The sequence below is a fragment of the Metopolophium dirhodum genome, chromosome 4 (assembly GCF_019925205.1).
Source record: "Metopolophium dirhodum isolate CAU chromosome 4, ASM1992520v1, whole genome shotgun sequence".
Lineage (NCBI taxonomy): Eukaryota > Metazoa > Arthropoda > Insecta > Hemiptera > Aphididae > Metopolophium > Metopolophium dirhodum.
The window spans coordinates 4,940,414-4,967,905 of record NC_083563.1 but is presented as its reverse complement, the minus strand read 5'-3'; the positions used below and the strand labels follow the sequence as shown (position 1 = coordinate 4,967,905).

General features: G+C 30.9%; 2 protein-coding genes across 4 annotated transcripts; both read left to right on the top strand.

Moving 5' to 3' along the window:
• Positions 1 to 392: 392 nt before the first annotated feature.
• On the top strand, positions 393 to 5,619 carry LOC132943826 (uncharacterized). The gene is made up of 3 exons (XM_061012945.1): positions 393 to 463; positions 559 to 820; positions 5,185 to 5,619. Exons 2-3 carry the CDS (start codon positions 711 to 713, stop codon positions 5,414 to 5,416), a joined length of 342 nt encoding a protein of 113 aa, XP_060868928.1. The 5' UTR covers positions 393 to 463; positions 559 to 710; the 3' UTR covers positions 5,417 to 5,619.
• Positions 5,620 to 11,432: 5,813 nt separating this feature from the next.
• LOC132943663 (LIM homeobox transcription factor 1-beta-like) lies at positions 11,433 to 26,726 on the top strand. 3 transcript variants are annotated; one of them, XM_061012687.1, is made up of 7 exons: positions 11,433 to 11,828; positions 20,634 to 20,823; positions 21,859 to 22,097; positions 22,817 to 22,956; positions 23,826 to 24,027; positions 25,010 to 25,111; positions 25,462 to 26,726. In XM_061012687.1, the coding sequence occupies exons 1-7, from the start codon at positions 11,762 to 11,764 to the stop codon at positions 25,743 to 25,745; spliced, it is 1,224 nt and encodes a 407-aa protein (XP_060868670.1). In that variant the 5' UTR covers positions 11,433 to 11,761; the 3' UTR covers positions 25,746 to 26,726. The 3 variants fall into 3 exon arrangements, with proteins under 3 accessions (XP_060868670.1, XP_060868669.1, XP_060868671.1); XM_061012686.1 differs by having other exon boundaries at positions 20,631 to 20,823; XM_061012688.1 differs by lacking the exon at positions 25,010 to 25,111 and having other exon boundaries at positions 20,631 to 20,823.
• Positions 26,727 to 27,492: the final 766 nt, after the last annotated feature.

Sequence of the window (27,492 nt, the reverse complement as noted above, 5' to 3'; positions counted from 1 at the left end):
TTATTTATGCCCGTGTTTTGTTAAGTCATATAACCCCAATTCCTATTATAATATTTAAGCAACCATACATTTTACGTATATTTTATACAGTATTTATAGTCCTTGCCCGGTTTAATTTGTTCATATTAGATAAACATTATTTGTACCCATACTCCATAGCATACCTAATGCATAATATTGCACAAACAACAAAAATATAAAAATGTACAATCTAATCGAACGTAAAACATTTGATATAAGAGCCAATGTTGGACAAACTATCGTTCGTCACAACGTTCCAAGCCTTGGAGGAAAATAACATAAATAACTAATAGTTTTTATTTTGTCCCTATTATATATTGTGTACGGCGCGTCAATGCAGCTGCAGCTGCAGGCTGGAAGCCTGGAAAATATTTTGGTCGACCCTGCGGCCTGCATGGCTGCAATCATAATTCATTATTCGTGAACACTGATCGTGATTCGAGTTCGTACAATATCGTAGTTTGTTTATAATATTATCGATTTACATGGACTGTAATCGCTATTCAATGTGAATTTTATCGTTGACGGTCAATTTAGTTACAAGACATTAAACTGCTACTACAGGTCTGTGAAAGTGTGAACTCTTGAACGTAAATATACCAAGTTTTCCACCGCAACAATTGTCGACCGTTCTGATTCACAATATTTCAATTGCGTGGACGTCCAGTCGGTCCGTACGACATACAATCATGTTTACAAAAATCATGTCGCAAATGAATAACAAAGGCATCCCGTTGACACCAATGTCCAAGAAAATGATGCCAAGACTGTACAAGACTACCGTCGCTTTGAAAACATGGTAATGCATTCTATTCGAATATAGTAAACTATGTTATCTCAGCAATAACCGATGACAATAACAACAAATCAAATAAAAACATTTTTTTTTGTTTATAAAACACAATCACTGAAACACGTAAAATACACGTCTATAGCTGGTGTAACGATACAAATTAAAAACATAAATACCTACCTAGTAAATATTATATTTATATTACACAATTTCTTTTTTATTTTACCCAGGTATACACTATAAATATAATATTTAATTATTTAGATATTTTTGTTATTAATCGGCTGCTTGTACTTTTAAGCTAATTGCACTAAGCTTTGTTGTTCGTGGGAACATGATTTTTTCCACAAAATAAACACGAGTCAACAACAAGTTCTAAAGATTGCGTAAAATGTATTGGAAATATTTTTTCAAACAGATTATAATATATGTTTTCCAAATTTAAATAAGTCATAAAATAAACATATTAATATATCAACAAATAGTCAACTGTTTTTAATTTTTTTTTGTTTTTTAGTTGACCTTCTAAAATTTATTTTAATTAAAAATGCATGTTTTTACAATTGATGAGGATTGAGATAACCGGTTTTCTTATCGCAACTCTAGAGTTCTGTCCATTTACAAATACGAATAAAACAATATTCCCATATTGGCTACAAAATAAATGTATTATTATTTTTCAATAGGGCATTGTTTACAAACTGATTACATACCAGTATGATAGTACATTTTGGTCATCTTGCTGATATAAATTATATAAATTATCACGATGACACGATAAGAAATATTTTATAATCAATATTTGTCAACATTGCCCTACCTGAATATGGCCGCTAGGCGTCATTGATTTGAAGAGAGCCGGCTATCTAGTTCACTAATAGTATAATACCTATAATAGATATTTGTGACCTATATTGACTATCGAATATTTATTATCAATTTTCAATATCTATATTTATATATACAGAGTGTAACAGAAAGAACTGACTTTTGGAATAACTTTTGTTCTAATCAATATTTAAAATTTTTTTTGTTTATATATAATTTATAGCCACTAGCGTTACACGTGTAATAAAAAAATTAGAAATTTAAAACACATATTTTTTATAAGCATTTAAAGTTCAAATTTTAACAAAATTTATCAAATTTAAAATTTAATAATTTTATTATTTTGTAGTCAACTATTTATAAAATGTTCAACTTTTATAGCTAAGGATTGAAAATTTAAAACAAGGTTCCACGTAAATAGGTTATATATAAATTATTTTATTCACAATAATATCATCAAATATACTTGGTAATATCATAGGCTGACTGACCGTTTTCGCTCAGAATCGTTTTTCTTATACAATGATATTATATCATTGAATTCAGATTTAACACCATCTTTTACGACGCACTTTTAACCTACTGTACAGCAGAGCGACATCCACTTACCCACCTTTTTATAGTTAGATATTATATTATAATTTATGTTTAAAAAGTAAAGCAAATAGTTTTTTTTTTTTTTTTATCATATTATAATAGCTTAAACACCCATGGCAACCATTTATAGACAAAAATTTCCATCTGAAATTTCAAAATTCCCGTTTTAGCACCTCCCGGGGTTGATCCTCTCCCTTTTAAAATTAGCCTATTTTTAAGTTCGGCCAAATTACACACATTGTAAAAATTTCATTGGTCCAGTAGTTTCGGAGTTAATTCCGGAAAAAGACATGACACGGGATTTTTATATATAAGATATACATAATATATTATACAACCATAACATACAAAAAGCTAAACAAACAGCCTCAAAATCTTATCAGGTCAGGATCACAAAACCACAAGCCTAAAATGTGAATGTCCTATCCATGCTTATAAGATCTATGTATTTTACACAAATATAATAATATTTCATCATTAGACATCTATAGACTCTAATGTTTTTTTTTTTTTTATTATTCATTTAAGTAATTTATAATCTATACCACGTTATGTACAATGAGCAAATAGGATATTTAATATAGTATAAGTAGCAGAATTTAACATTTTTGGGCAGGCACTCAGCAGCACCACCCGACCGAGTACATTTTAGATGTCGTGGTTTTTTTTTTTTTTTATTTTAGTAGGGACTCTAATGTTAAAATTAGTTTAAATCAGCTGAAAAAAATACAATTATAGGTACATAATATATACAATATTATTTTTCAACTTGTAGGAAATTCTACAATACAACGTAATGTTTATTTTTGAACAGAAAACATGTTAATTAAAATTGGTTAACCTACCAAAAATCCATACATTATATAAATAAATAATTAATAAATAATAAATAGTATTGTGCAGACCAAAAGCTCAATACATAAAGTGATTCGATACAATTACATTAACTGTTCGAGTGTAACTTTCAGTTGTTAATATCTAAGTACCTAGCACTTTAATTGTAATAACTATTGTTGAGTTATTATTATCATCCCCGCATAGACAACACCTAAAATGTTACGAAATGAGGGTCAAAATTGTTTTTTACTAAAATATTCAATAAGTAAAAATAAGTAAGCTGGCAAGCTTTACAGATTACACATATCTTGTATACCTATCGATATTTTATATCGTGTATACTACCTATAAGCTATAATTCTCGTTTTTATATTTTATCTGTATATGTAGTTTATAGTATATACTATATTATTATGCATAAAACTTAAATTGTGACTCGGCGCGGCGCAGTGGCTGAAATCAATCACGCGACGTGATTAAGAGTAAGCAACTGCCGCTGCCACTAGTTCTCGGATGGGTGACCATCTGGGTTCGTTGTGCGCAAAAACCTTGTCACACATACACGTGTTCTTAACCGACCGTACTAACAGTCCCAACCCTACTGCACCAACCCTACCAACCTTACAGGCTAATGACCTCAGTCGTCGAAGCCTTAAAAAAAAAAAAACTTAAATTTGATACTCAAGTAGATCAAAATAAATTTGCTACAAATGGCACGGATCGTATTTTATGTCCGAACCGCATCGGTGCCGACACCGTGTGACAAATAATACCAAAATGTATTATATAGTCAGTAACACCAAGTAAATTGTATACAGACTACTCGATATGCGCAGATCCTGGGGTATTTATTATAGGGGAGAGGACATTCTACAGTATGAAAATAAATTGTAATATATAAAATACTGATTTATTACGAATATATTAAAATACAGTATAAATGTTTGTTCAAAGAAATGATCATTGTCTAAGTTATACATTAAAAAATTATTATTATCAATTAGTGTAGGTATGTGTGTGAAAGGAGCAACTAAAATTACAACTAGTCATTAATTATTGTATATTTAATGAAGAATACACGGCATATACGATAATATGACACCACAATGGTTACATTATAAAAAGATACGTAGGTTCAATATTTATGTATACCACGTACTGCGTACTGCCGTACTTATATATTCGATTATAAGTACAAGTATTATCTATTCTAGTCTACTTTCTCCATCATCCAAACGATGAGCTGATGAATGTACAGAATATGTACAATACTTGACTAGGCGATTATAGCGCGTAATGTGTATTGTAATTTGTAATTAAATTTATAATTAATCGTTATAGACTCAAACGCGGAATAAACTCATAAAATCATAACACATTTAAAGCAACAATAGGCAATTATTATTTGTGGTTAAATTAAATTACGATTATAGTAAGATAATGAAATAGTCGTTAATACTCGTTATACATAATTTTGTAACTATAACTTAAAAGAAAATTCTATAATAATATTAAATGTTGACGTATTTTCTAAAAATGTGATTTTACAGTAATAGTATTTACATTTTTTGGTTGAATTCGGGGACACTACTTACTTAGGTCAAGGGTGAATGCGTATTTCTTATAATATACCTATGGCTTGTGAACTCCATTATAACTATTCACAAAACGTTTCTAACATACTAAAGACATACCAATAATACTATACAATGCTATCAGTAATTTAAACTTTTCCTTACGACTATCGGACTATGAAGCCAATCATTATTTAATTAGAATCCCATATTTATTTTTTAGATAAATGTTATCTATTTTTTATTTTATAATTTAATATTTTAGTTAAGTTATTAAAATAACGGTTATAATCCTTTATATTTAATATAACCAGTATTCAATAATATTAATGTTGGAAAACAAATAGTTATTTTATAAAAGTTTTGAATAAAAATAAATCTTAAATTATTTGAGTCGATTTATAAAATGTATTGTAACATAATATTACACATATAGTGAATAACCCTGTAGTTTTGGGTCGTATGCGATTCTTAAATTCTTCACATCAGACTAAATGCTTTGAGCTCTTAAATTATAATATAATTTTTTTTTAGGGGTCTGTCCGGATTGTCGTTTGGTGTAACAAGTTTTGTACTGCTTTGTTATGTAACAGAGTGGCGCACTGTGTTACAGTTTTGTCCTTACTACAATGGTAAGTATAATGAATTGGATATTGAAGATAAATTGAATGAAATCCAAGAGGCAGCAGATAATAAAGAACGTAAGGAAAATTCTTTAAGAGATTTTCAGCATGAGAGAGATGTAAAATTTGACAGTCAAAAATAATAATAATCCGAGTAAACAAATGTGAATGAACCATGTACCCATCTTAGTGCATATTTTTCAACAAATATTATTTAAGGAATTTGTGTAATTCAATATTAAATTGCATTAGTAATAAATATATTTCTATTTTTTGTATTCAAAGTATTTTTACAGGTAATACAATTTTTTTTACATTTACATTTGTTATTTAAATATAATTTCAAAAGCACCCATAAATACTTTTATTTGTTTTTATTAAAAAATGTAATAAATAAGTATTAAGTAAACTCGATGTGATGTAAGTAATTTCTATACTATAACACTATGTATTCCGAATACAAATTCCTCAGAATGTTCACACTGCAGATAATAATTTATTAAAAATACTATTTCACCGATTTCAGATTAGATATTTAAAAACCGGGAAGTAACTATGCTGTATAGTAAGTTAGTAAGTCTATAGTAGTTGACGGACTCTATTTCTTTGGATATTTTACATTATTTTTTCTATACTTAATACATGAACTAATTTTTTTAAGCTTTTACTTATGTTTGACAACAAACATTTCATACTTCGAAGCTCTATATTTTTCTAAGAATTTTTATGTATACAACTGAATGTAGTACGAATAATAAATTATTTATAGCCTATAGGTAAGTATACAAAAGTATACATTTAGTACTGCTAAATTAGTAGAGTAAGTAATAGACCAACATTTTCCGGGGCAAGTACCGCTGTGCAAATTCATATTGAGCAACGATTTCTCATTTAAATACCATGGTTACTTATGTGATTTAATTTTTATAACTTGTACAATTTAATATACCCGTTGGCTATTAATGCTTTAGGCTGTGAGATTTCATTTTTCTAGACTGTTTTTAAGATAACTTTTATTATTCTGCTTAATGCTTATACCTATATACTTTATTAAATTTAATTATTTTTAGAGAATATATTAATATCATTGTACCTATATTTACCTAAACTTATCATTTAATAAAAATAAAAAAATAAAATATACATTACATATAATCACTTCTATAACGTCTAATCTTAATTGATAAATGATAAATAAGACCCAATAGATAAATTAGTACCTAGTAGTAGGTATCTACCTATATTTTGATGGATAGTATAAGAAGCTGTTATAAACCATCAAACATGCTAGACGCGGATTCTAATGATTTTTTAACTCAAATACTTTACTCCAAGATTAGAAATCGAACACTGATAATGGTATACCCATTTTTTTTAAAATTCCTACTATAATTGTTGTGAACGTTTATTGATAAACAGCAAAACGAAGCTTGAATATATATGATAGATTTTGAAATTATTTATCATTACTTTAAGATACGTTTATATATACATACAAAACAAATATTCTATAATACTACAGGTAGTGAGCAAGTCCTGCAGTATCCAAACTTATCTCAATTTAAAACGACGAATGGAAAATTATTATTTATAAAAAACATTGCTATGAAGATCACTATTCCAAGTAAGTACAAGTACCTAAACCACAATAATATTTTCAATTTTGTGTTAAACATTTTTATTATTTTTTTTTTTTTATTGGAAGAAAAACTCACAAATTATTTTTATAACAACAAGTAAATGAGATGACTAACATATAGATACATATAATAATAACAACACTTAGAAACATGTAAGAGGACAGCCATCCAGTGACGAAATTAAACCCTTCAGAACAACATTTGTTTATTTAAGCAACTAATTTAGTAGATTACAGTACTAACGCCTTTTAAGGCAGTGTACCTAAAGATTGTCAGGAAGAGTACGCCGTGAATCGTGATGATAGTTGAGAGATTATAAAAGGTTAGAATGGTGTTGAAGTTTTAAGTGAAATCTATTGTATTGGGTTTTGGATAGTTATCAACAGTTTCCATTTTTAAGTCTGTGTAGAAATTCATTAGTTACGGTTCCATATAAGGTTATAAGGCTGAGTGTGATGGACTTGAAGTCTTGGATGGTGCGGGATTGGGAAGGTTTGGTACAATCTCATATTTTGAGAGTTAAAAATGAATATAATGTAGATAATAGATTGATTAAGTACCTATAAGGCTATAACACTTGCAGAGTATATGATACTGTGATTGTTTAAATTGATTTATTATATAGGTATTTAATTACTAATTAATATGAATACCTAGTTAAGCTTTTCAATCCCATTGGTCTATATTCTATAATAATAGAGGTTACAATAAAAATAAAAATCGTGAATAATCGTTGGTGAAATAATACTCTTAAAGTAACATCCATTACATTTTAAGTAGGTATAAACTATAAAAAAATTAAATTTCAATAATTTCAATAAATCGAAAAAAACTAAAACTAACAAAATTAATTTAGAGAAAAAATATTCAAGTTGAATTTCTAGAATGTATATATACAATAGGTATACTCACATAGTCACATTCACAATGTAGGTAGGTGGAATGTAGATACTATATATATAATATATTCTATAAATATGATATTATTATAAAAAACTTATGTCATTTTCAAATTAATTTATGAAACTCATGCAGCTATAGTCATCTACAATCTATATATTATATAGACTACAATTTTGTGGTCCATGGCCCTCAGAACAGTGGAACAACTAGTTAAATTGAGGCCCCAGCGCAATTTCAATGTAAAAACTGAGGATGCTAACTGCTGAAGCCTTATATTTTTTCAGTTAGTCCACAAAAGGCATAAATGTGAGAGTGCTAATTTCAAAACTAAGTGTGCCTCTAAGCACCAATCATTGCACTTATATGGGTCCATTTAAATTAAGTTTAAACTACTAATTTAAGTTTTTTTTAGTTGTACGCGCTTATTCATGTAAACACGATTTGTGGTTAATTATTAATAGGATTCTAACATATTTCATGATACCAAATGAATACAGTGAAGCCTCCCTTAATGGACACCTCTAAATAGCGGACGTTTTAACGGGAACAAATTACAAAATGTCTACAAAGTGAACCCTCTGAATAGCGGACACCTTCGAATAGTGGACAAAATGTCGGTAACCGAGAGTGTCCGGTATTTAGAGATTTCACTGTATACATTTGCAATTTAAAATATATATATATATAGTAAGTACCTATCTAAGTGATTAGTTTTAATTTTTTTCTGTCTGTTATCTTCTTTTGGAGCAGTAAAAATGCTTCATAAATATTTCAATAAATATACAAAATATTAGTTACAACAACACATACAAAAATCAAACATAATATCTACTTTTTGTGGATCCCAACTCCCAGCAATATAACCGGTAACGATAGAGTCGACGATTAATACCTTTATGAGCCATATGAAACAAGCACAACTTCGCAATACTGAACAACGATTTGTAAAGGGTTTCATAAAGGAAATTTTATCGACGTATTAGACAAAGGAATTAATAAGTAATTGTAATCCTCATTAATATGTTTCAAATATAATTTTAAGCAGTGGCGTAGCCAAGAACTTTGTATAGGGGGGCTAAGACTCACAAAAAAATACAAGAAATACAAATACATTATTGTTTTTTTTTTTGGTTTTTTTAATTTACACTTGTTTTTTATTAATAAATAATATTGATAAAATTCTAATGTCAATACAGGCGATGGGGGGGGGGGGGATAAGGGGGCTACGCCACTAGTTTTAAGGTATTATTATGTTTCAAGATGGACACCTAAATTTATTTTGCTAGTATAATTGCTTTATATTCAAATTAATTAATATCCGGTGCGTAATTTACTGTATGTGGCTTGGCGCGGCGCAGTGGCCGCAATAAATCACGCTATGTGATTGAGAATAAGTAACATCCGCTGCCTCTAGTTCCCGGATGGGTGACCACCCGGGTTCGTAGTGGCAAAAACCTTAACACATACATATTATGTTGCTTAACCTACCGTTTACACCGTATACCTGTTGTATATAATCCCTACAATAGCTAATGACCAGTTTCCGGGCTCAAGTTCAATAAAAAAAAAAATTAACATATTATTTATTATACAAATAAACTAGGTAGGTGTACCTATATAATCATTATTTCTCAATGGCCACAATACCTTGGATTTTCGACTTATCATACCAATTTTATCTCTTGAGTTTTTTCATATACACACTTGCTATAATATAATGTAATATTAAATTAAACTAGGAAATTGCAATAACCTGCTTTTTTATTCGTGGTGATGATGTGATACCTATAATATCGTTATTTTTTATATACCTTATACAGTTATACATTTATGTAGTACCTATGTATAAACAGTAGGTACCTATATATACAATACACATATTATTATATTATATGTACTTTGTGCCGGCAAATATATAGTAGGAAAGTACCATCCTTATATTATATAATATTATATCCTACATATAGTAGGGGCGCAATGAAAAATTATCTTTAATAAAGAAAAATACTGATGTGGAGACATGCTGTATATAGTCGAGTGAATGTCTGAGAGATATGATCATATATGATAATATACAAGTATACTATTATATAATATTATCCAGCAGTTTATTCCTCTTAATGTATATATACATATACAATAAATATTATTATATACTATACAGATAAGTATAAAACGAGCGTATATCTATGCATACATATGCCTATATAAGTATAAATACAATAAGTTTATGGTACCTATTTAAGTATTTTTGATAGAGGCTAAACTCATAATCTACTCATCTTAAATTCAATTTTTGTATATTGACACATTCAGAAAAATATTCTGCTTTTGAAGATGCAATTAAAACTGTATATTGTGGTAAATTGTAATATAAAAAAGGTTAGGTTAGGTTAAAATAAATTTATTTGGCGACGAGTGTCATTAGATTTCCGATTTAAATGTATGAAAAAATATGAAATTGCATTAAAAGATATGTTAAATAAAAAAATGTAGATAGCTCCTAATTAAATTTATACCAACTATTTCAATCAACATTTTTAGGAAAAAATCCTTACAAGGATCTATTCCAAAATACAGTTGTTGCTATTAGAAAAAATTAAGTCGATTTTTTTGTTGATGCAACTGCGTGCTTAAGAATTTTGAAATGATGGTAAAAAAAAATTGCCAGGGCAAAATACCCGTCTTCTTCGTTTCTTTGAAATTCCTTATTATCGATTCATATAATCGGTGAAAAACCACGCGTATACAACGACGTAAGATACAAAGTGCGTAAGTATATATATAGTGGAAATTTGTGGACATTTTACGTGCTATACGCCTACGAAGCTTACAGCACCGCCGCGTATTTATTAATATAATATACCACAAATAAAATACCGCGGTATACCATAAATAGGTATATCGTATATGTACATATGAAAATTGCACAACCACGCCGCCGCCGTCGGGCACACGAGTGACATATTATTATATTATATGGAAACGGTAACGATGATAAAGGTATAAACATGCGGCACTGCATGTTATATTTTATTATTACAATATTACCTATATATACAACACGTAATGAAGTGGAGCGAACGTAGGTATACGATATATATGCGGACATGCGGCAGCGTATATTATGATGTCTGCATATTATGTGGTTGCAGGGCGGACGGGCGGCGACGCGTCTTCGGCGGTAGATATACGCGTGTATACATCATGCGTTATTATATCCGCCGACTTTGCGCGACTTAAACGTCGATAAAACGGGTGGCCGCGGCGGGCGAGTGGCGACATCGACGATGGCGTTTTCGCATGTATAGATGAGGTGCCTCTATATTATTATCCGTGTCCCCGTCCGCGAGACGACGACGCCGCGCCACACGCCGCCGCAGGAAATGAAAACGGCTACGGCTTGTGGTGCCAGTGCGGGTGTCGTGTCGTCGGTCGGCGAGGGGTGGCGAGAGAGCAAGTAGTAGCGCGCCCCCTCCCATTGGACGGCCAGCCGATCGATGGGCCGTCCCGGGTGCCAACGGACGCGTCCGGTGGGCGGCACCGGTGCTCGGGGCGACAACGCCATCGACGCCGCCGCCGTGGCCGTCCCACGCGACTTGTGCAGTCGTGGTGTTGTAGCGGTGCAGCGACGGCGTCCCCGGTGACGATTGACGAACACGGATACCCGTAGTTTTGTGCAATAATAATAATAAAAATATTGTCGTTTCGCACTGCAAGTTATACCGTCGTGGTGCAAGACGGACGCCCGCGCGAACCGAACATCGCACGTCGTACAGATATTTGTTGTACATGAGCGTATGACGACGCACGCGTACCGTCGTATAGATATATAGGTGCTGTGCAATAACGTAACGACGTTCCACCGCCAAAAACGTTCTTGTAAAAATACACACACTGCGCCGGCTGTCCGTTTCGACTGCGGCACGAACCCGACCCGGTCAAATGATGCTGGACATACTGCACCGGCACGTCGTCAGGGACATGGACGGGTTTCCCAGAATCTCCAACTGTGAGTATTTACATATTATTGTTGTTGTGCACAATACCAATATTAGCTGTAAGTTGTAACCATCATATAACATTATAATATAATTTTACAACAAGTGACAATAATTGTTAGGTACCTACATGGCGTCGTGAGCTATAATGTTAATACTGTCGTGAGCGTCCCGCGATAATGTTAATATTTTATATTTATTTATGATATTTACCTTAAAGGCAGTGGCATAGTGGATGAATATTATAACTCATATAAATGAGTGTATGGCCGGCGCGAGGGAGTGGAGAAGACGTGTCTTTTTGTGTTCCCGGGTCTTGTCATATAGTCATGATTATAACTCAATTACTATTGCCAAGTTAATATATAGGTATACCTACTATAACCTAATATAAATATTAAAACCAAGTGCAAACGAGCTTACAATGAACTTGCTGGTAATTAATTAAAATATAAATAATTTAAGTTCTTATTTACATTCAAGTCAACCTACAGTATGTGACTGTGCAGGCCTGTATAGTGGGTATATAGGTGTTATCTTAGTAGGTCTGTGTAGCATGTTACCTCTACCCACAACATAATATTATCTTTAAAATTATCTGTATCTATAATACATGCATTAAAACTAGTGCTATAAAGTGATACTGTATTTCACTGGTAAGTGGTAGGTAACGCAGATGGTAATCATTATATTCATATTGTACGATATTAAAAGGAACCTACACTCGCATGTGTTGTCGTCTTACACAACACACGCATAACATGGAAAATCTTTAGGTATACTTACCGGATTCTGTCTACGGTTTATTTAAAGTTAATATTATAGAACAATCTTGCATATTATCCAATTTGTAGAAGTACTTAATACATAAACTGTACCCGGGTAGTTTTTTTTCCATATTTTTATTTTAATTCGTTTTAAAATAAATATATATACAAAAAAATATTCTTCCACTACAGGACAAAGTTTATATTCTCTTTTACAGATTCGATAATTTATATTTGATCTCATGTTAACTATTATAAATAAACTTATTATTGCATAGTATAAGAATCCGGTATTTAGGTTAGCAGTTTATGTTATGCACTTATGCATGTGCAGGACAGAGATGTCAGGTCATGTAAATGTTGCGTCCTCTTATTATACACTGTATAGGTAATTATTGTTATTATTGTTATTATTGTTACACTTTAGGATTGATGCGCTATTTGATGTAAATGGTCTATACATAGTTGATTTTTTAAATGGTTCCATATTTAATTTATTATCTATATTTATACTGCAGGTATAATATCTACTTCAAGTTCAATGTTTTTAGTTCGGGTTTTAAAAATAACCTAGGAAAAATGTTCACAGGCTTTTTTACAAATGCAAAATGTTCGTTTCTGTCATGGCTTTTGCTTTTTTTTTTACTGTATGGGAAACCCCGTCCACGACCGTCGTTGTTTCCTGGAACTGCAGGCGTGGAATTCGGTTTTTTCTCAACCGTATTCGCCGTATTATTATAGATATTTATAAAATTAAAAGTATAAAAAATATAATACGTATAGAAATTTAACATCTACAAAAACTGTCAACAACAAATTACAGAATGATGTTTTTTTGATACGTGCAATAACAAATATTAAATTGTACGTAATATATTTTTTCTAATGGCCGAGTATATGAAACGCAATCAGTCTACCTTTAACTATTAGGCAGTGGGGAAAATTACACTTTTATCCCCCCCCCCCCCCCCCCCAATAACGTCACCGGTCTACTTTTGTTTCCTGTGACCTCCATATACATGTAGGTGTACCAGAGTATTTATTCAATTGTACCTACAATATTCAATAGAAACGATTAAACCAGTCTTTATTTGTGAATACTTATAATATGCACTAATGCACTATATTTATATAGGTACATTGCTAAACAAAGTATTTTTCATAGGTACCTCCTAATTTCAATAGCTACCACCCCAAATGCAATTTCATCAGTGGACCATGTACCTTAATAGTTCCGTAGGGCGCGGGAGACTTTATTACTTTCAATAATGCTAGCGGCCAAAAAATCCAACCACATTCCCGGATATCGCATATTTCATGTGTCTGGTTTTGGTCCTATATAATGTGGCTTCATATCCGTATGCGTCGACTCACTTTTACTAATGTATGACATATTTTTACGTTCATAATAGAATCCATTTCACTCTATTTTAATTTTTAACCCGTAATCAAATTTAAAGGTAATAACAATATATTATCCAGAGCCACCATGTATGGATTTTTTGATATTTTAATATTGAAGCAAATTGAGCATTTTAATATGTGTAGTATTGTGTACCTATAACCTATGTGCAATTTTTAAATGCACATAGCTTGTTTCAAAATGGATTTTTCTGAACGTAAAATTTGACAGGCATATATATAAGACGGATACAACACAATATGCTATTATAGGTACCTGAATACGACGCTTTTATGTAGATAGGGTAATGGTAAATGGGTAAGGTATTTGAATCCGTAACACAAATCATATGTCATAATTTAAATTAGGGTAACGAGCGTAACGAGAGGACCATAAGTATGACGCCCACAAATTACAACTATACCTATAAAAAACTCACAATGCAAAAATGTTTGATCATGGGCGTCAGAGCCAATGCGTTTTTGATAGAAAAACTCTTATGCCCTGTAGAATAGTCCCATTAATTATTTTTTTATTTAAAATAAGAGAACATTTTGCAGGCAATCACAAAGTATGGTTTTAAAATTATAATCATAGAAACTAAAATGTGTATTATAATAATGCTTAGTATTTGTTATTTTTCAAACATTTTACTTTAGCTTTAGGTACTTAAAGTAAAATAAAAATTCGGGTTTTAATCCGATCTGAAAAGTTCTTATCTCCCCCCTCCCCCCTCATAAATAGGTATCAGGCAGTAGATTAGTGGATAAGTATTATAATTAAAGTAACAACAAAAAAATAAAATAAAATTTTAAATTTTTATAGAATTACGGAAAATTGGAATAACTGGAACCGACCCCTTTAACAGTATTTTGCTTAGAATCTCTTAGATAATAGAAGCCGATAATTAATTAAAATATTGTGTATGTATACGGCTACACATAATACATATATTATGTGATCTATAATTTGATCTTATATCGAATTACACACCAATATTATTCATCCGTATGCAAGCATTATAGTTTATATATATATATGTGCAACAAGTACTTAAGTGCTTTACTAATACTCAAATACCGCGTATAGATGTATAATAATATAACTATGTATAAAACAAAAGGATCAACCGAGTGTTTTAGTCCCTGTATATAGGGTACGGATATTATACAATACAAACATAGGTTCATTATATATACAATATACATCGTGTTTATGAAGTAATTTGAATAACTTAATATATAATTAATTTCATATTGAGTTAATAGTTTTAACATTATTCTGATTTATTAATAAACCATAAACGTATCTATAGATTTATAATATAATATTGATAGCAGCTATACTTTAATATGCAATAAACTGTATAATGTATATAACTTAGTTAAATAATATTATCACTGATTATGAATTAATACTATATATATATAGTATTAATTATCAATGATAATATACTATGTTAAGTCGTATAATTTATATATTATTGTTTTGTTTTGTATTTGGATTAAACATTGTATACACTTGTTCTATGGTAATAAGCTTAAACGAAGTTAAGAAGTAGGTAGTAGGTACCCAAGTTTTGATTAGCTTGATCTTGGCGTCTTGGGTGGAGAATGCACCCACGGCCGAATGACGACATTCGTGTAAACCTATATTAAAATATTAATATAAATATTAAAAAATCGGGTGTTTCATGCCTATATATGGCATAGAATTACCTATTCCATTAAGTTACCTATAATAATCGTATATTAACTTTATTTTAATCAGTGACATAGCCAAACAACATTACAATAAACTTAACATAACCAGTAATCACCTCCGCGAACATTCTAATCACCTCATCTCGAATATCTCTTCACATTCACTTTTGGAAAATGGAAACCCCCGTGAGAATGGCCTAGGGATTTTCTTTATTCAACTAACTAACGTAATATCATCTACTCAAATAACTTAATATTACTATAAACCTAGTAGGAACCTTTTTATAATTATCTCTATTATTAGTGTTATTATTCTTATTATTTTCTCTTCTTTATTTTTGTAAATTTAAATAAATGACGTTGAAGTGCAATTATACTATATACTATTCACCCACTCCCGGTGCCGGCGCAAGGTTTTGCGGGGCCCAGGGCAAGTAAAAAATATGGGGCCCTCATTCCTATCTTATACATTACATCCCCATTCTAAATTAATTATAGATTTAATTCAAAAAGAAATTTTGTCTATCGATTTTAAATCAAACGATTTTTGTACATTAAGTAGGTATGTAAATAAAATCAAAACAATCAATGATAAATGTATTATCTTATTATTTGCATAGAAAATAAACTCATCATCTTAATCACTATTATAAAATATCAGAATACAAATATTATTAATAATTAGCTAGGTACTTAAAAAAAAAATACTATAATTAAATACTATAAATACTATAATTAAATGTATAATTGCATAATAGGTGAGTAATAATATTAATTTATAAAGGAAATTAAAAAAAAAGTGGGTAAGTGGATGTCGTTCTGCTGTACAGTAGGTTACAAGTGGGTCAATGTATAAAGGATTGTATTAAACTTGAATTCAATGACATAATATCATTGTATAAGAAAAACGATTCTGAGCAGAGTCGGTTTACCAGTCTAGATATTGTTATTATTTATTATATCCTGTAAGTTGAACTTATATTATAATAGGTATTATTATTTTGTATTCATTTCTATGGTGATGAACAAAGCGTTTGAAATTAAAATCCAATTTTTTACGGTTTTTCGTAATTTGTCGGTGATTTTTCCTGTGGCATTAAATAGCTATTGAGAAAATCGAAAAATGACCTTTTTAGAGTACCATCTTGATCCAATTTGCTAAAAGATAAGGTACTGTAATATGTTGAAATCGAAGTACTCCTTCTGGTAGATATTTTGTATAAATAAATAAACACCATTGTAAAACCACTATAGTTTCCTCGCTCCGCTCAGAATCAAAAATGAGTGTGTACAACAATTTATAATATTTTAAATACATAATACATTGTTAAAGTAAAATATTGTCAGTTATAATTCTTTAATTTTTCTAGCTTTTTTGGATGCAAAATCATTTATTATATCTTCATATTTTAGTTGTTCTGTATTATGATTAGGGCTATGATTTATATGAAATAAAAAATGATGAAAAATATGCATTTGTTTTATTAAAAATATGCTAAAATACTTAAATATACTGCATAAATATTATTAAATAAATAGTATTTCTATACATTTTTAAAAAAAACTTCAAATTATCAAATATCTTTCAATAGCCTTAAAAGTTAGATATTTGGAAATTTAAATAAAAGGAAACCTAGCCGTATCACTGTTTATCGAATATTTTACGTTTTTTCAATTTATTTATATCTTTCATAGACAGTTGGTGACTATTATAAGTACTAATATATACCTACATATTATACATACTAATGGCTACACCAAATGCGATAAGCCGATAATGATTTTAAATAGCCGATAAATGAGCACTTTAGTTTTAACAAACATAATATTTTCAACGTATCCAACGAATATAATCTGGTAGCAATCAACTTAAATTTACTGTACTTGGGTATTTTGGGTAATATGTTGTTAGTTTTTGTCGAGTAATAGGTACAAAAACTCATGATCAAATCTGAACTTGATTTTTTTTTTTTGGTTTCGTTCAGGTGGGAGCACTAAATAACGAGGCCCCAAAATCGCGGGGCCCGGGGCACGTGCCCCGCTCGCCCCGACGCTTGCTCCGGTACTGCCCACTCCCCTACGATGTTTACATACCACAAATCTTCTAATTGTATACCTATATTTTATGTAACTGCAGATTGTTGATTTATCAAAAATATACTAACTATTTAATTTATTTTTATAACTTGTTAGTTATGACTTATGACCCTTAACTTATGACTTAATATGTTAATAATGTTCAGAAATTAAATTATTTAAAATAAAATATTATCCTCGAGTAGGTAGAAATAAAATTAGAAAATCCCAATCATTTTATATTCTGATTTCTGAGCAAAGATTTTATTGTACCTATTGGTCTACAAAGTTTTTTTTTGGGTTCGTCATCACTTTTTGGGCCGATAAAAATGCTTCAATCTTCAACTTTGATGTATTTCAAGTTGCTAATACTGTAATAAAAAAAAAGTAATAACAATTTATGATTCAATGATTGTAAAATGTTGGTAACTGATAATATTAGCAAATATTAACAAACGAGTTGTGTAGTTAAGCACCTGTATATTATATTTTATACCTAACCGGAAACTTAAAGAATACCTTTAAATATAATAAACTGCAAGTATACGATTACAATAACTATATGGAAACGAAAATCAAAGTGTGATAAAAATAAAACATTCTGTAAAGAGGGGTCTGATAAAATATTATTTCTATCAATGAAAGGTTTAGTATGTACATTGTACATACAAAACAATAAATCATCAACATTTACACTTTTTCTCAATTTCATGTTTATAGCTACAAATTTATAAGCATAATAGTACAACGTCATAATACAATAGACAATCCGTCAAGCACTATTACATACTATGACACGCATATACTCAGAACAATTGGGGGAAATGTTTTAATACAATATTTATACATATAGGACATACCTAGATATTATAATAAAAAGGTACTAAACACAGGGCTTAAAGTGGAAAAATAATATAAGAAGGGGGATGTGATCTCAATAATATAGTATTATGAGTTATGACCGTTGTATACGTATCAAGTTGACTGCCTTGAGTATCATATGTCATAGTGTGATACACTCAAAACTTTCCACTACTGTCCTTAATATTTTACCAATTTTTACCAATTTTGTCTTGAGTATCATATGTATCATTTCTTGGAACATTTCGTTAGGCGTGTTTATAGTCCTTTATAGTCCCATATATTCTTATATGAGTAATTATTTTTTTTAAATTCATTAGACGATTAAGTTATTGCCTCAATCAATTTTTGAGTAGGTATCAATTAACCATTTATTTTTCCATAGCCATCATGTGATTCTGGTGTAATGTTGATCGAAGTGGCGGAGTTTTATTTTTATACATTTAAGCTTCGAAAATACCTTTTCACAAGTGTTTTGTGTTGATGGCAACAACAAAGAAAACTTATAAATGACAAATAAATTTAACTGGCATAATAATTTTTGTAAATTTAAATTTCACGGTGAACACATTTGTTGAATTTATTACAATCAATTATTATTTACTGATTTTGATTTTTCATCATTATCTTCATCACTTACAATCTTCATTACTTAAAAATAACTTTTTTTCTGAATCACAACCTGTAAAATATTTAGGTATTTGTGGTATAAAGTTTTCATATTGACTGGAAAATTGTTTCAATTCTGCTGTGATTACTTGATGATTCAATCTAGAAAAACAAAGAAAAATTATATTTCCATTAAAGAATTTCAACTTTGAAGACCAAATCCATTAGCTATAAGAATAATATTATTCAGGTAAACTTTCAAAAGTAAATGTCTTATCTTCATCATTATTATATTATATTTATATACATAATATAGGTATAGACGTAATATTTTTACATCATATACGTATTTTTGTATGCAATATTTGCATAATCCCTGAATCCAACAGGGGAACCCCTGCAGGGCTGTGCAAGCAGGGCCCTCGTGGCCTCGTCCGATCCCATTGTTTTTAAGACGGGAGATCTTAACCTGCAGTAGCGCAATTAATCCAAAAACTTCATCCTACTTGTTACTTGACACTTGCACAATTATATATCCTGATAACACTATAATAAGCAAGCATCTTATTATTGATTCAATTTCTAAGACCTTGCAAATTTTGTTTTCTCCTATTTTTCTTTAAAAATTCTCAGGACAGCCCTGGGCCCTATAAAGACAATTTGCGCCTAAACATTACATTCGGTTAAATATTTCAATAAATACATTATGAGATCCCTAGTCCCTTATATAGAACGGGAAAACGCTAAGCAAATAAAAAATGTACGAGACTCTAAATAAAAAGAAATGGAAGGGCCCCGGCCAAACTGAAAAAAAAACGCTCTCTAACTATATCACATTACATTACATTACAATTGCATTTTTATCTCAATACAAATAGCCTTCTTACATAATTAGTTAGTGCCATAGCCAATTCATAGCATACTATCATAGGCATAAAACCCCATTTTTTTTTTTAAAAGATAACAATGACTAAATAATTAATACATATGTAGATGGAGTATGGATAGGTACCTAAATATATTACCTATAAGCTACTATATGAAGGCCCAAAACTAGCCCATACCCGGCCCACTAATGACAATGGTGGGGAGGGGGGGGACAAATGCCAACCTTGCCCCTCCCCAAATGACGCCACTGACTCAAGAGTTAAGAGTAGAACAATAAGGTCGTCGGTCGTACAGTGATACGCAGTAATCAGTATACATTTATTATTTCAAAAGTTGACAAATTATTTCTCCTATTATCGCCTACCGGGTTTCGGGAGTTTCTACCCCATCCCTTATTAAATAGGTAAGGTAATAATTAGCACCTATTATAATGCGTAGGTATAATACAGTCTACAGAACACTGCAAATAATAATAATAATTGAGTTGTAATAAATTGTTGTTGCCAGCAGACGGCGATTGTGGCGATGGCCCGGCGAGCTGCGAGGGCTGCGGTACGAAGATCGTGGACAGGTTCTTAATGCGAGTGGGTACAAGCAGCTGGCACGAGCAGTGCGTCACATGTTCCGCGTGCGGCGTCCCACTGGCCAAGTCGTGCTACTACCGGCACAATGGATTGTACTGCAAAAACGATTATGACAGGTAACTTGGAACCATCGGTCGTGATAACATATTATTATCATATTATTCATATTATGCTATGTATACTATTATACAATGATAATATACACCGTCTGCCGCGGCATGTTGGTGGTAACTAGTATATACCTACTTATTTTTTGTACATTTGGTATATTGGTTTGCACCTTAAGAATTTTAAATTCTGTCAATAAATGGAGGGGGGGTCCAGACCCAGACTATATTAAATAAATTTAGCCGTTTTTAAAATAAATATTTGTGTCGTATAACTTGGAAAAAGACAATACCTCCCCCCCCCAAAAAAAAAAGTTCTAGATCCGCCACTGCAGGCATCTAGTTATTAAGTCAGTACTAACTTAGGTACCTTAAAACGGTGTAAATAGGTAAGCGAAATAACTACTCAGAATCTAAAACAGAATATTATGTTTATTACTTCTCATATCTCAATATATTATACTCTACTATCGAAACTTGTGCGTAGATCGTGGGTACTATCAAAAGAATAATCGATTTTAATTTTGATACAAATTACAATTCGTATTTCTAACTACCTGAGATGGTGTAAATTATGTATATTTATTTTGGTGTAAATTATAAGCGCATTTCGAAAATGTTTGTGCAAATTGACTATAGCCGCAAATTTACGTTCAGCAGAACCAACACTTGCGTATAATTGTTATACCTTCAATATTAAAGCGAATTGCGACTATTACATCAAAGTATTAAACATAAATTGTTGGACAGATCTGTCATGGGCGTGTCCAGGAAATTCTAATGGTGAAGGGGGGGATTTATAAGTAATAAATAATAATACATTTGAATTAATTGTGGGAGTTGTACCAAAGGCACAAATAAGGGGAATTATGGATCGATGGGGGGGGGTTCAACCCTTAACCTCTCCCTCCCCTGATAACGCCACTGGATGTGTGTGACTGTGTACACTTTTTTACGATGCCTCATATTGCTAATGACGTACATGTGTCAGGCACACCGTAAAGACTTTATGTATGTGAGTAACGTGTTTATTGTCTGTTTCAGACTATTCGGCGTCAAATGCGGTCGGTGTGGCGAGCCTTTGGGAGCCAGAGAGCTCGTAATGCGCGCCGGGCCCAGTCACGTCTATCACGTGGGATGTTTCGCGTGCGTGGCTTGCATGCAACCGTTACAGAAAGGCCAGCAGTACGTGGTCAAAGCAGGTGGCGGACAACTATTCTGCCGCACAGACTTCGAAAAGGAAATATTTCTCATGCAACAGACCGTTGGGAGTCCACAACCAGGTACGTACCTATAATAATATATAACTGGGGCCTGGTATAGCTCGTTGGTTGGCCTCAGTAACTAACTGAGTGTTCTGAGGTCAAGCATCTACCGTCGGCGCTAGTGTCGGATGGATGACCTCCCAAGTTTTTAGTGACGAATCCTCACCCTACGGCCCACATAAGCCAACTGTAACCCCCTACAAAATGCTAATAAATAATAGCCATAGTTACCGATGCTTAAAAACAATAAAAAAAGTTATAATAATATACTATTTTGTACATAGCGAGTATCGACATATTTGTCCTTGTCATACATTATAGCAAAGTGGTATAGTGGTATACTTAATACCCGCCCGCCGCCCGCGTACTATAGTATTATATATTATGTCATACTATTAATTATTATTACATTCTCATACTTAACACTTAATATGTAATTTAAATAATGACATTTATATTTTGAGCTAAGGGAAGCCGAAAATTACTATAAACATATTATTATAGTTTATAACAATACATTTTTATTTTTTGCTCTTCGTTACTCTTTAAAAAAAAGTCATTGGTGGGGACAAACAGTGGTGGGTCCAGCGGGTTTGGGGGTTATATTCCTCAGTCACCACCACTGCGGCACCACGCATTAGTGCATTACATATTTAATTATACAATTGTACAAAGTAGAGAATAATGTATAAAATATTTCGCTGTTTAATCGAAAGTTCGTCGTTGTTTTTGTTCAGATGATAGTCTAACTTTAGACGAGAACTGTAGACCTAGAGACGGGCGCCGTGGACCGAAAAGGCCCAGAACCATATTAACTTCAGTACAACGACGGCAGTTCAAAGCGTCATTCGAAGTCAGTCCAAAACCTTGTAGAAAAGTAAGTTTGTGTCATTATAATGTTGAGTACAGTATTGAGATAATTATAAAGACGCATATTATTATGATAATATACGATATATTATATTATGCATGTTTTACAAGTCACAATCTATATTTTTTTTGATTATTTCATTACTGGATGGTAACATTCTTAAATTCAGTTTAAGTCAAACTGTTATAATATATGTTTACTTGTTCTGTTTAACACTGTATATAATATATGAATAATTGAAAAAAATTATTCATTAGTAATATACGCAGTGGTGTATTGGTCCGGGTACGCGGGTATACGCCGTATACCCATCAGAAAATTTTCGATTTTCAGCGTATACCCAATATAAAATCTTATTTTACGGGTATACGCTTCCGAAATAACCAGAAAACCAAATAAGATTTAAAATTTATTTAATAGTTCATATAGGAAAAAAACGTTATTCGTATTAATGAATTATTTATCAATTGAAGTAGGTATTGAATATAAGTTATATAACAATATACGTTGTGTTTAATGTATTTTAAGACTTTAAGTTCAATTTAGTAAACCCAATATTGAATACATAAAATCTTTGTGGAAAATTCTATAGATTGTACCTATAATAATAATGTTATTATTATTTTAATTTTTTTGACATTCGAGTTGATTTTGTTTTATTTTCTATTGTTACATTATACAAAAATTAAGAAAATAATGATAAAAACTATATACTAATTGAACTGCAATAACGTTATATAATATATACGATGATATAATTTAATCGTTTAGGTTACATACATATTTTATTGGTGCGTATACCCATAAATATATTTACCAATACACCACTGAATATACGTTACAGCGATATTATATTTTATGTAATTTATGTTCAGGTACGAGAAGCGTTGGCTAAAGACACGGGATTAAGTGTACGAGTAGTGCAAGTATGGTTTCAAAATCAGAGAGCAAAAATGAAGAAAATCCAAAGAAAGAGTAAACAGGACGATAAAAATACGAACAATAATAACGCGAACAATACGGATAAAAATGAAACTGAACACGCAACGAATACCACATCTAGCGTATGTTCTGGAGGTAGTACACATCATATCACATTATATATTTGTATAGCATAATATTGGACATTGATATTGAATCAAATTTTAATCAATTACTGACATGATGAAAAATGAATATGGTATTTTGGTTTTACATATTTAAGTTTTAAACGGGCCAGGCCCAATCACATATAAATTAGATAATAATATAACAATCATTTGTGATTATATAGGTATGTAAAATATTTCCCGTCACTTATGTAGTTATGTTAGTTATATCCGAATACTAATGGGTAGGTACATTATACACAGCTTAATATATAAATCATAACATATAATTTATTTAAAAGAAGAATTTGAAAGCCTTCAACTCACAACTTAGTACCTACTTACTACTTACTAGTGTATAGTTTGTTACGATAGGTACTCAAATGATTATTGTATGAGATGCTAGCCCATAGCTAAAAATGTGCCTATTGACTTATTGCTTAATTGACGGATCATATTATTCTCATATCATATTTATGTTTAATATTTAAAATTACGTTCACTTTATTTTTATAGTGTGGTCCACGATCAGTGGTTTACGAATATTGATACTGTAGGTATATAATTATTGTTAATCATCGGCATATTATGATGTTTAAGAATTAGAACATACCTATTGTACATAAATATATAATAAATATAGTAGAGTCGTATAATTTATATAGTTTATAAATTATGATTCTAAATATTTTATAATATTATTACCCGATATCATCAATATAGCGCAATATACTGGTAGGTAGTATGGGTGCGCACTAATAATTAATATCACAGCTAGGTAGATATATATAGGTACAAGTAAATTCAGGTAGGTAGATTCAGTAGTACAGGTAGGTACATCGAGAAGATAGTAATACAATATATAACATACTAACACATAGGTACCTACCTACTAAATCCCATGGTAAACAAGTAAAAACTGTATTATTAGGTAAACTCAAGTCTAAACGTGCGTCTGTTTTTGTCTGTAGATCATTATTTGAGCTTGAGTACGCTGAGCATGCACGACAGCAGTGACTCGAACTATCAGAACAGCCAGCCGCTGAACCCCAACATACCGTACTCGCCCGAAGGTAAATAATCGCGTGATAATAATATTGAGAACAATGTGAACCATTAACTCGTGAAAGGCTACGTCATAATATTCCGCATTGAAAATTAAACTACAATAGAGCTGGTCACAAAATTTATTAAAACATGTTGATCTGAAATTTGAATTGACATTCAGTGTATTATAAATTATTAAATCGTATTTTAATTGTACTCTGTATAAAAAAGTTTGTTATTCTTATTACTCTTCAGACTTGTCTGTCGGTACCCTTTAATTACAAAAAAAAAAAATAATAATAATAACCAATCCGATTGTGTGCGTTTATATAACACACAATAATATCTAACGCAATATTATTGTCGGATGCTGCAGGTACGTACACCGGCGACCATTCGGTGGACAGTTTCTGCAGTTCGGACGTGTCCCTGGACGGCAGCACCACGGCGGCGGACGAGATCGGCTCCGATACCATGTCGCTAGACCTGTCCGTCCACCACGGGACCCATAACCAAAACGTGCACCACCAAAATCACCACCATCATCACCATCACCATCACGTCGGTGGTGCCGCGTCCGTGGTGCCGGGCCAGCAGATCAACCCGATCGACAAACTGTATCTGATGCAAAACTCGTACTTCAACAGCAACGACCATTAAAATAATATTATAATAATAAATAATATACACACAACACACCCACTCATATTATAGTATATAAGTATATTATGCATAATTATTATTGTTGCATTTTATAATTATCTCGTATATCATACAAAGGCGGTTGCTGAATTATTGGACTTGATCGATAGGTTAGGGTCCTCCCCTGGTCCTTCTAGAGCCCGCCATCATTATCGGATACTCGTATTACATCAAATATATAATAATATAACATATATACCTGATGGCTGATATTAGTATACTATTTTAGTGTCTTCGCATTCACAATACCCATATTATAATAAAATATTCTTCTATTATGTTTACCTGCCTATAACTTATAAGTTGTAATATTATCATGCATTGGTTACCTATGCTAAATTAGGTCACTTGACTACCTATATGTATATTGTTCTGTCTATTATACTGTTCTATTGCAGGGTGTTACAGAAAGAACTTACAAATATAATATTGATAAAACAACTACCTATTTAATACATTTTCTTATATTATTATTAGGCATATTATATACCCATGTGGTATATTATAATCATTATGATTAATAATAATTGTATTTACTAACGTTTTTTTTCTAAATTTTGTTAATAACAAAAGTTATGGTGGCTAGTTCATTAGTTACAACTTACATTCTGTCAGTTATTCCTGTTGCACCTTGCATAATATTATTATCATATACTATGTATTGTAAACATTGTTGTATTGTAGTATTTTATTGTCTCATTTGAGTTCATTACAAAAGACTGTCATAGGTATGCAATTTTAAAAGAGCTTTTTATCATTGTTTACTATGCCTGCAGAGTTGAGTTATTATTGCTTAAGGTCTAAGAAATTATAAGTGTGTTGTAATTTCTAAATAATATGATTATTATTGAATATATGCCTAGATATAATTTGTAATCTGTATATATATGTACAATGTATATTATATAGTTATATACTTTCATACTGTTATCAATGTTATTTGTATTTTATCGCATTATTTAATTTGAAATTTAGATAAATAGATATACCTACTTCAATCATAGTAATGTAGTTTCACTGTAGTTAACCAAAAATATGTCGTTAAATTAATATTTGTGTTAGGTAACTTTTTATAATACCTATATATATGTACACACACAAGCTATACTAATCAATAATAATGTGGTATTTATTGTGGTTATAATGAATAATATTCATTTGAAATTCTTGTAAAAAAATGTATGTTTACTACAATTTATATGTATGTAATCTTGTAAACTTATTTAGTGCACTTAAATCGATACATCGGACAAAAGATTAGGTAGTTAATTAATATGTGAAAATACAGTGTAAACGATGAATGAAATCGTAAATAAAAAATGCTAATCGGAGTATAATATTATGTATTCATTGTTGTCGTTTGTGCTATGTTATGATAATATTAAAAGATATCAATAAGTTTTCACAGAAAATTTAATTAAGTGACATATTGTCACTTAACTATTGTCGCTAAGCTCTCAGGCCTGAACAACAAATTATAAAATAGATATCTGATGGCAAATATGACTTATGAGCTTCCAAAACCCATATGAATTCCTAGATTATACTTATTGTATGGGATATTGTAGAACTGCAGTCAATTCTTGTAAACATTTAGAACATTAATTAAAAGAAAACAACACCTGCCGGCAAGCTTTAGAATTAAGATTGTTTTTAAATCTTTGACAAAGTATCAAATTATACAAAATTGAGTTTCAAAAATTAT

Coding starts and splice junctions, on each gene's coding strand:
- LOC132943663 (XM_061012686.1), top strand. CDS start 11,762: ATGATGCTGGACATACTGCACCGGCACGTCGTCAGGGACATGGACGGG. Junction 20,824..21,858: donor TGCAAAAACGATTATGACAG/GTAACTTGGAAC, acceptor TGTCTGTTTCAG/ACTATTCGGCGTCAAATGCG. Junction 22,957..23,825: donor GTCCAAAACCTTGTAGAAAA/GTAAGTTTGTGT, acceptor ATTTATGTTCAG/GTACGAGAAGCGTTGGCTAA.
- LOC132943826 (XM_061012945.1), top strand. CDS start 711: ATGTTTACAAAAATCATGTCGCAAATGAATAACAAAGGCATCCCGTTG. Junction 821..5,184: donor ACCGTCGCTTTGAAAACATG/GTAATGCATTCT, acceptor ATTTTTTTTTAG/GGGTCTGTCCGGATTGTCGT.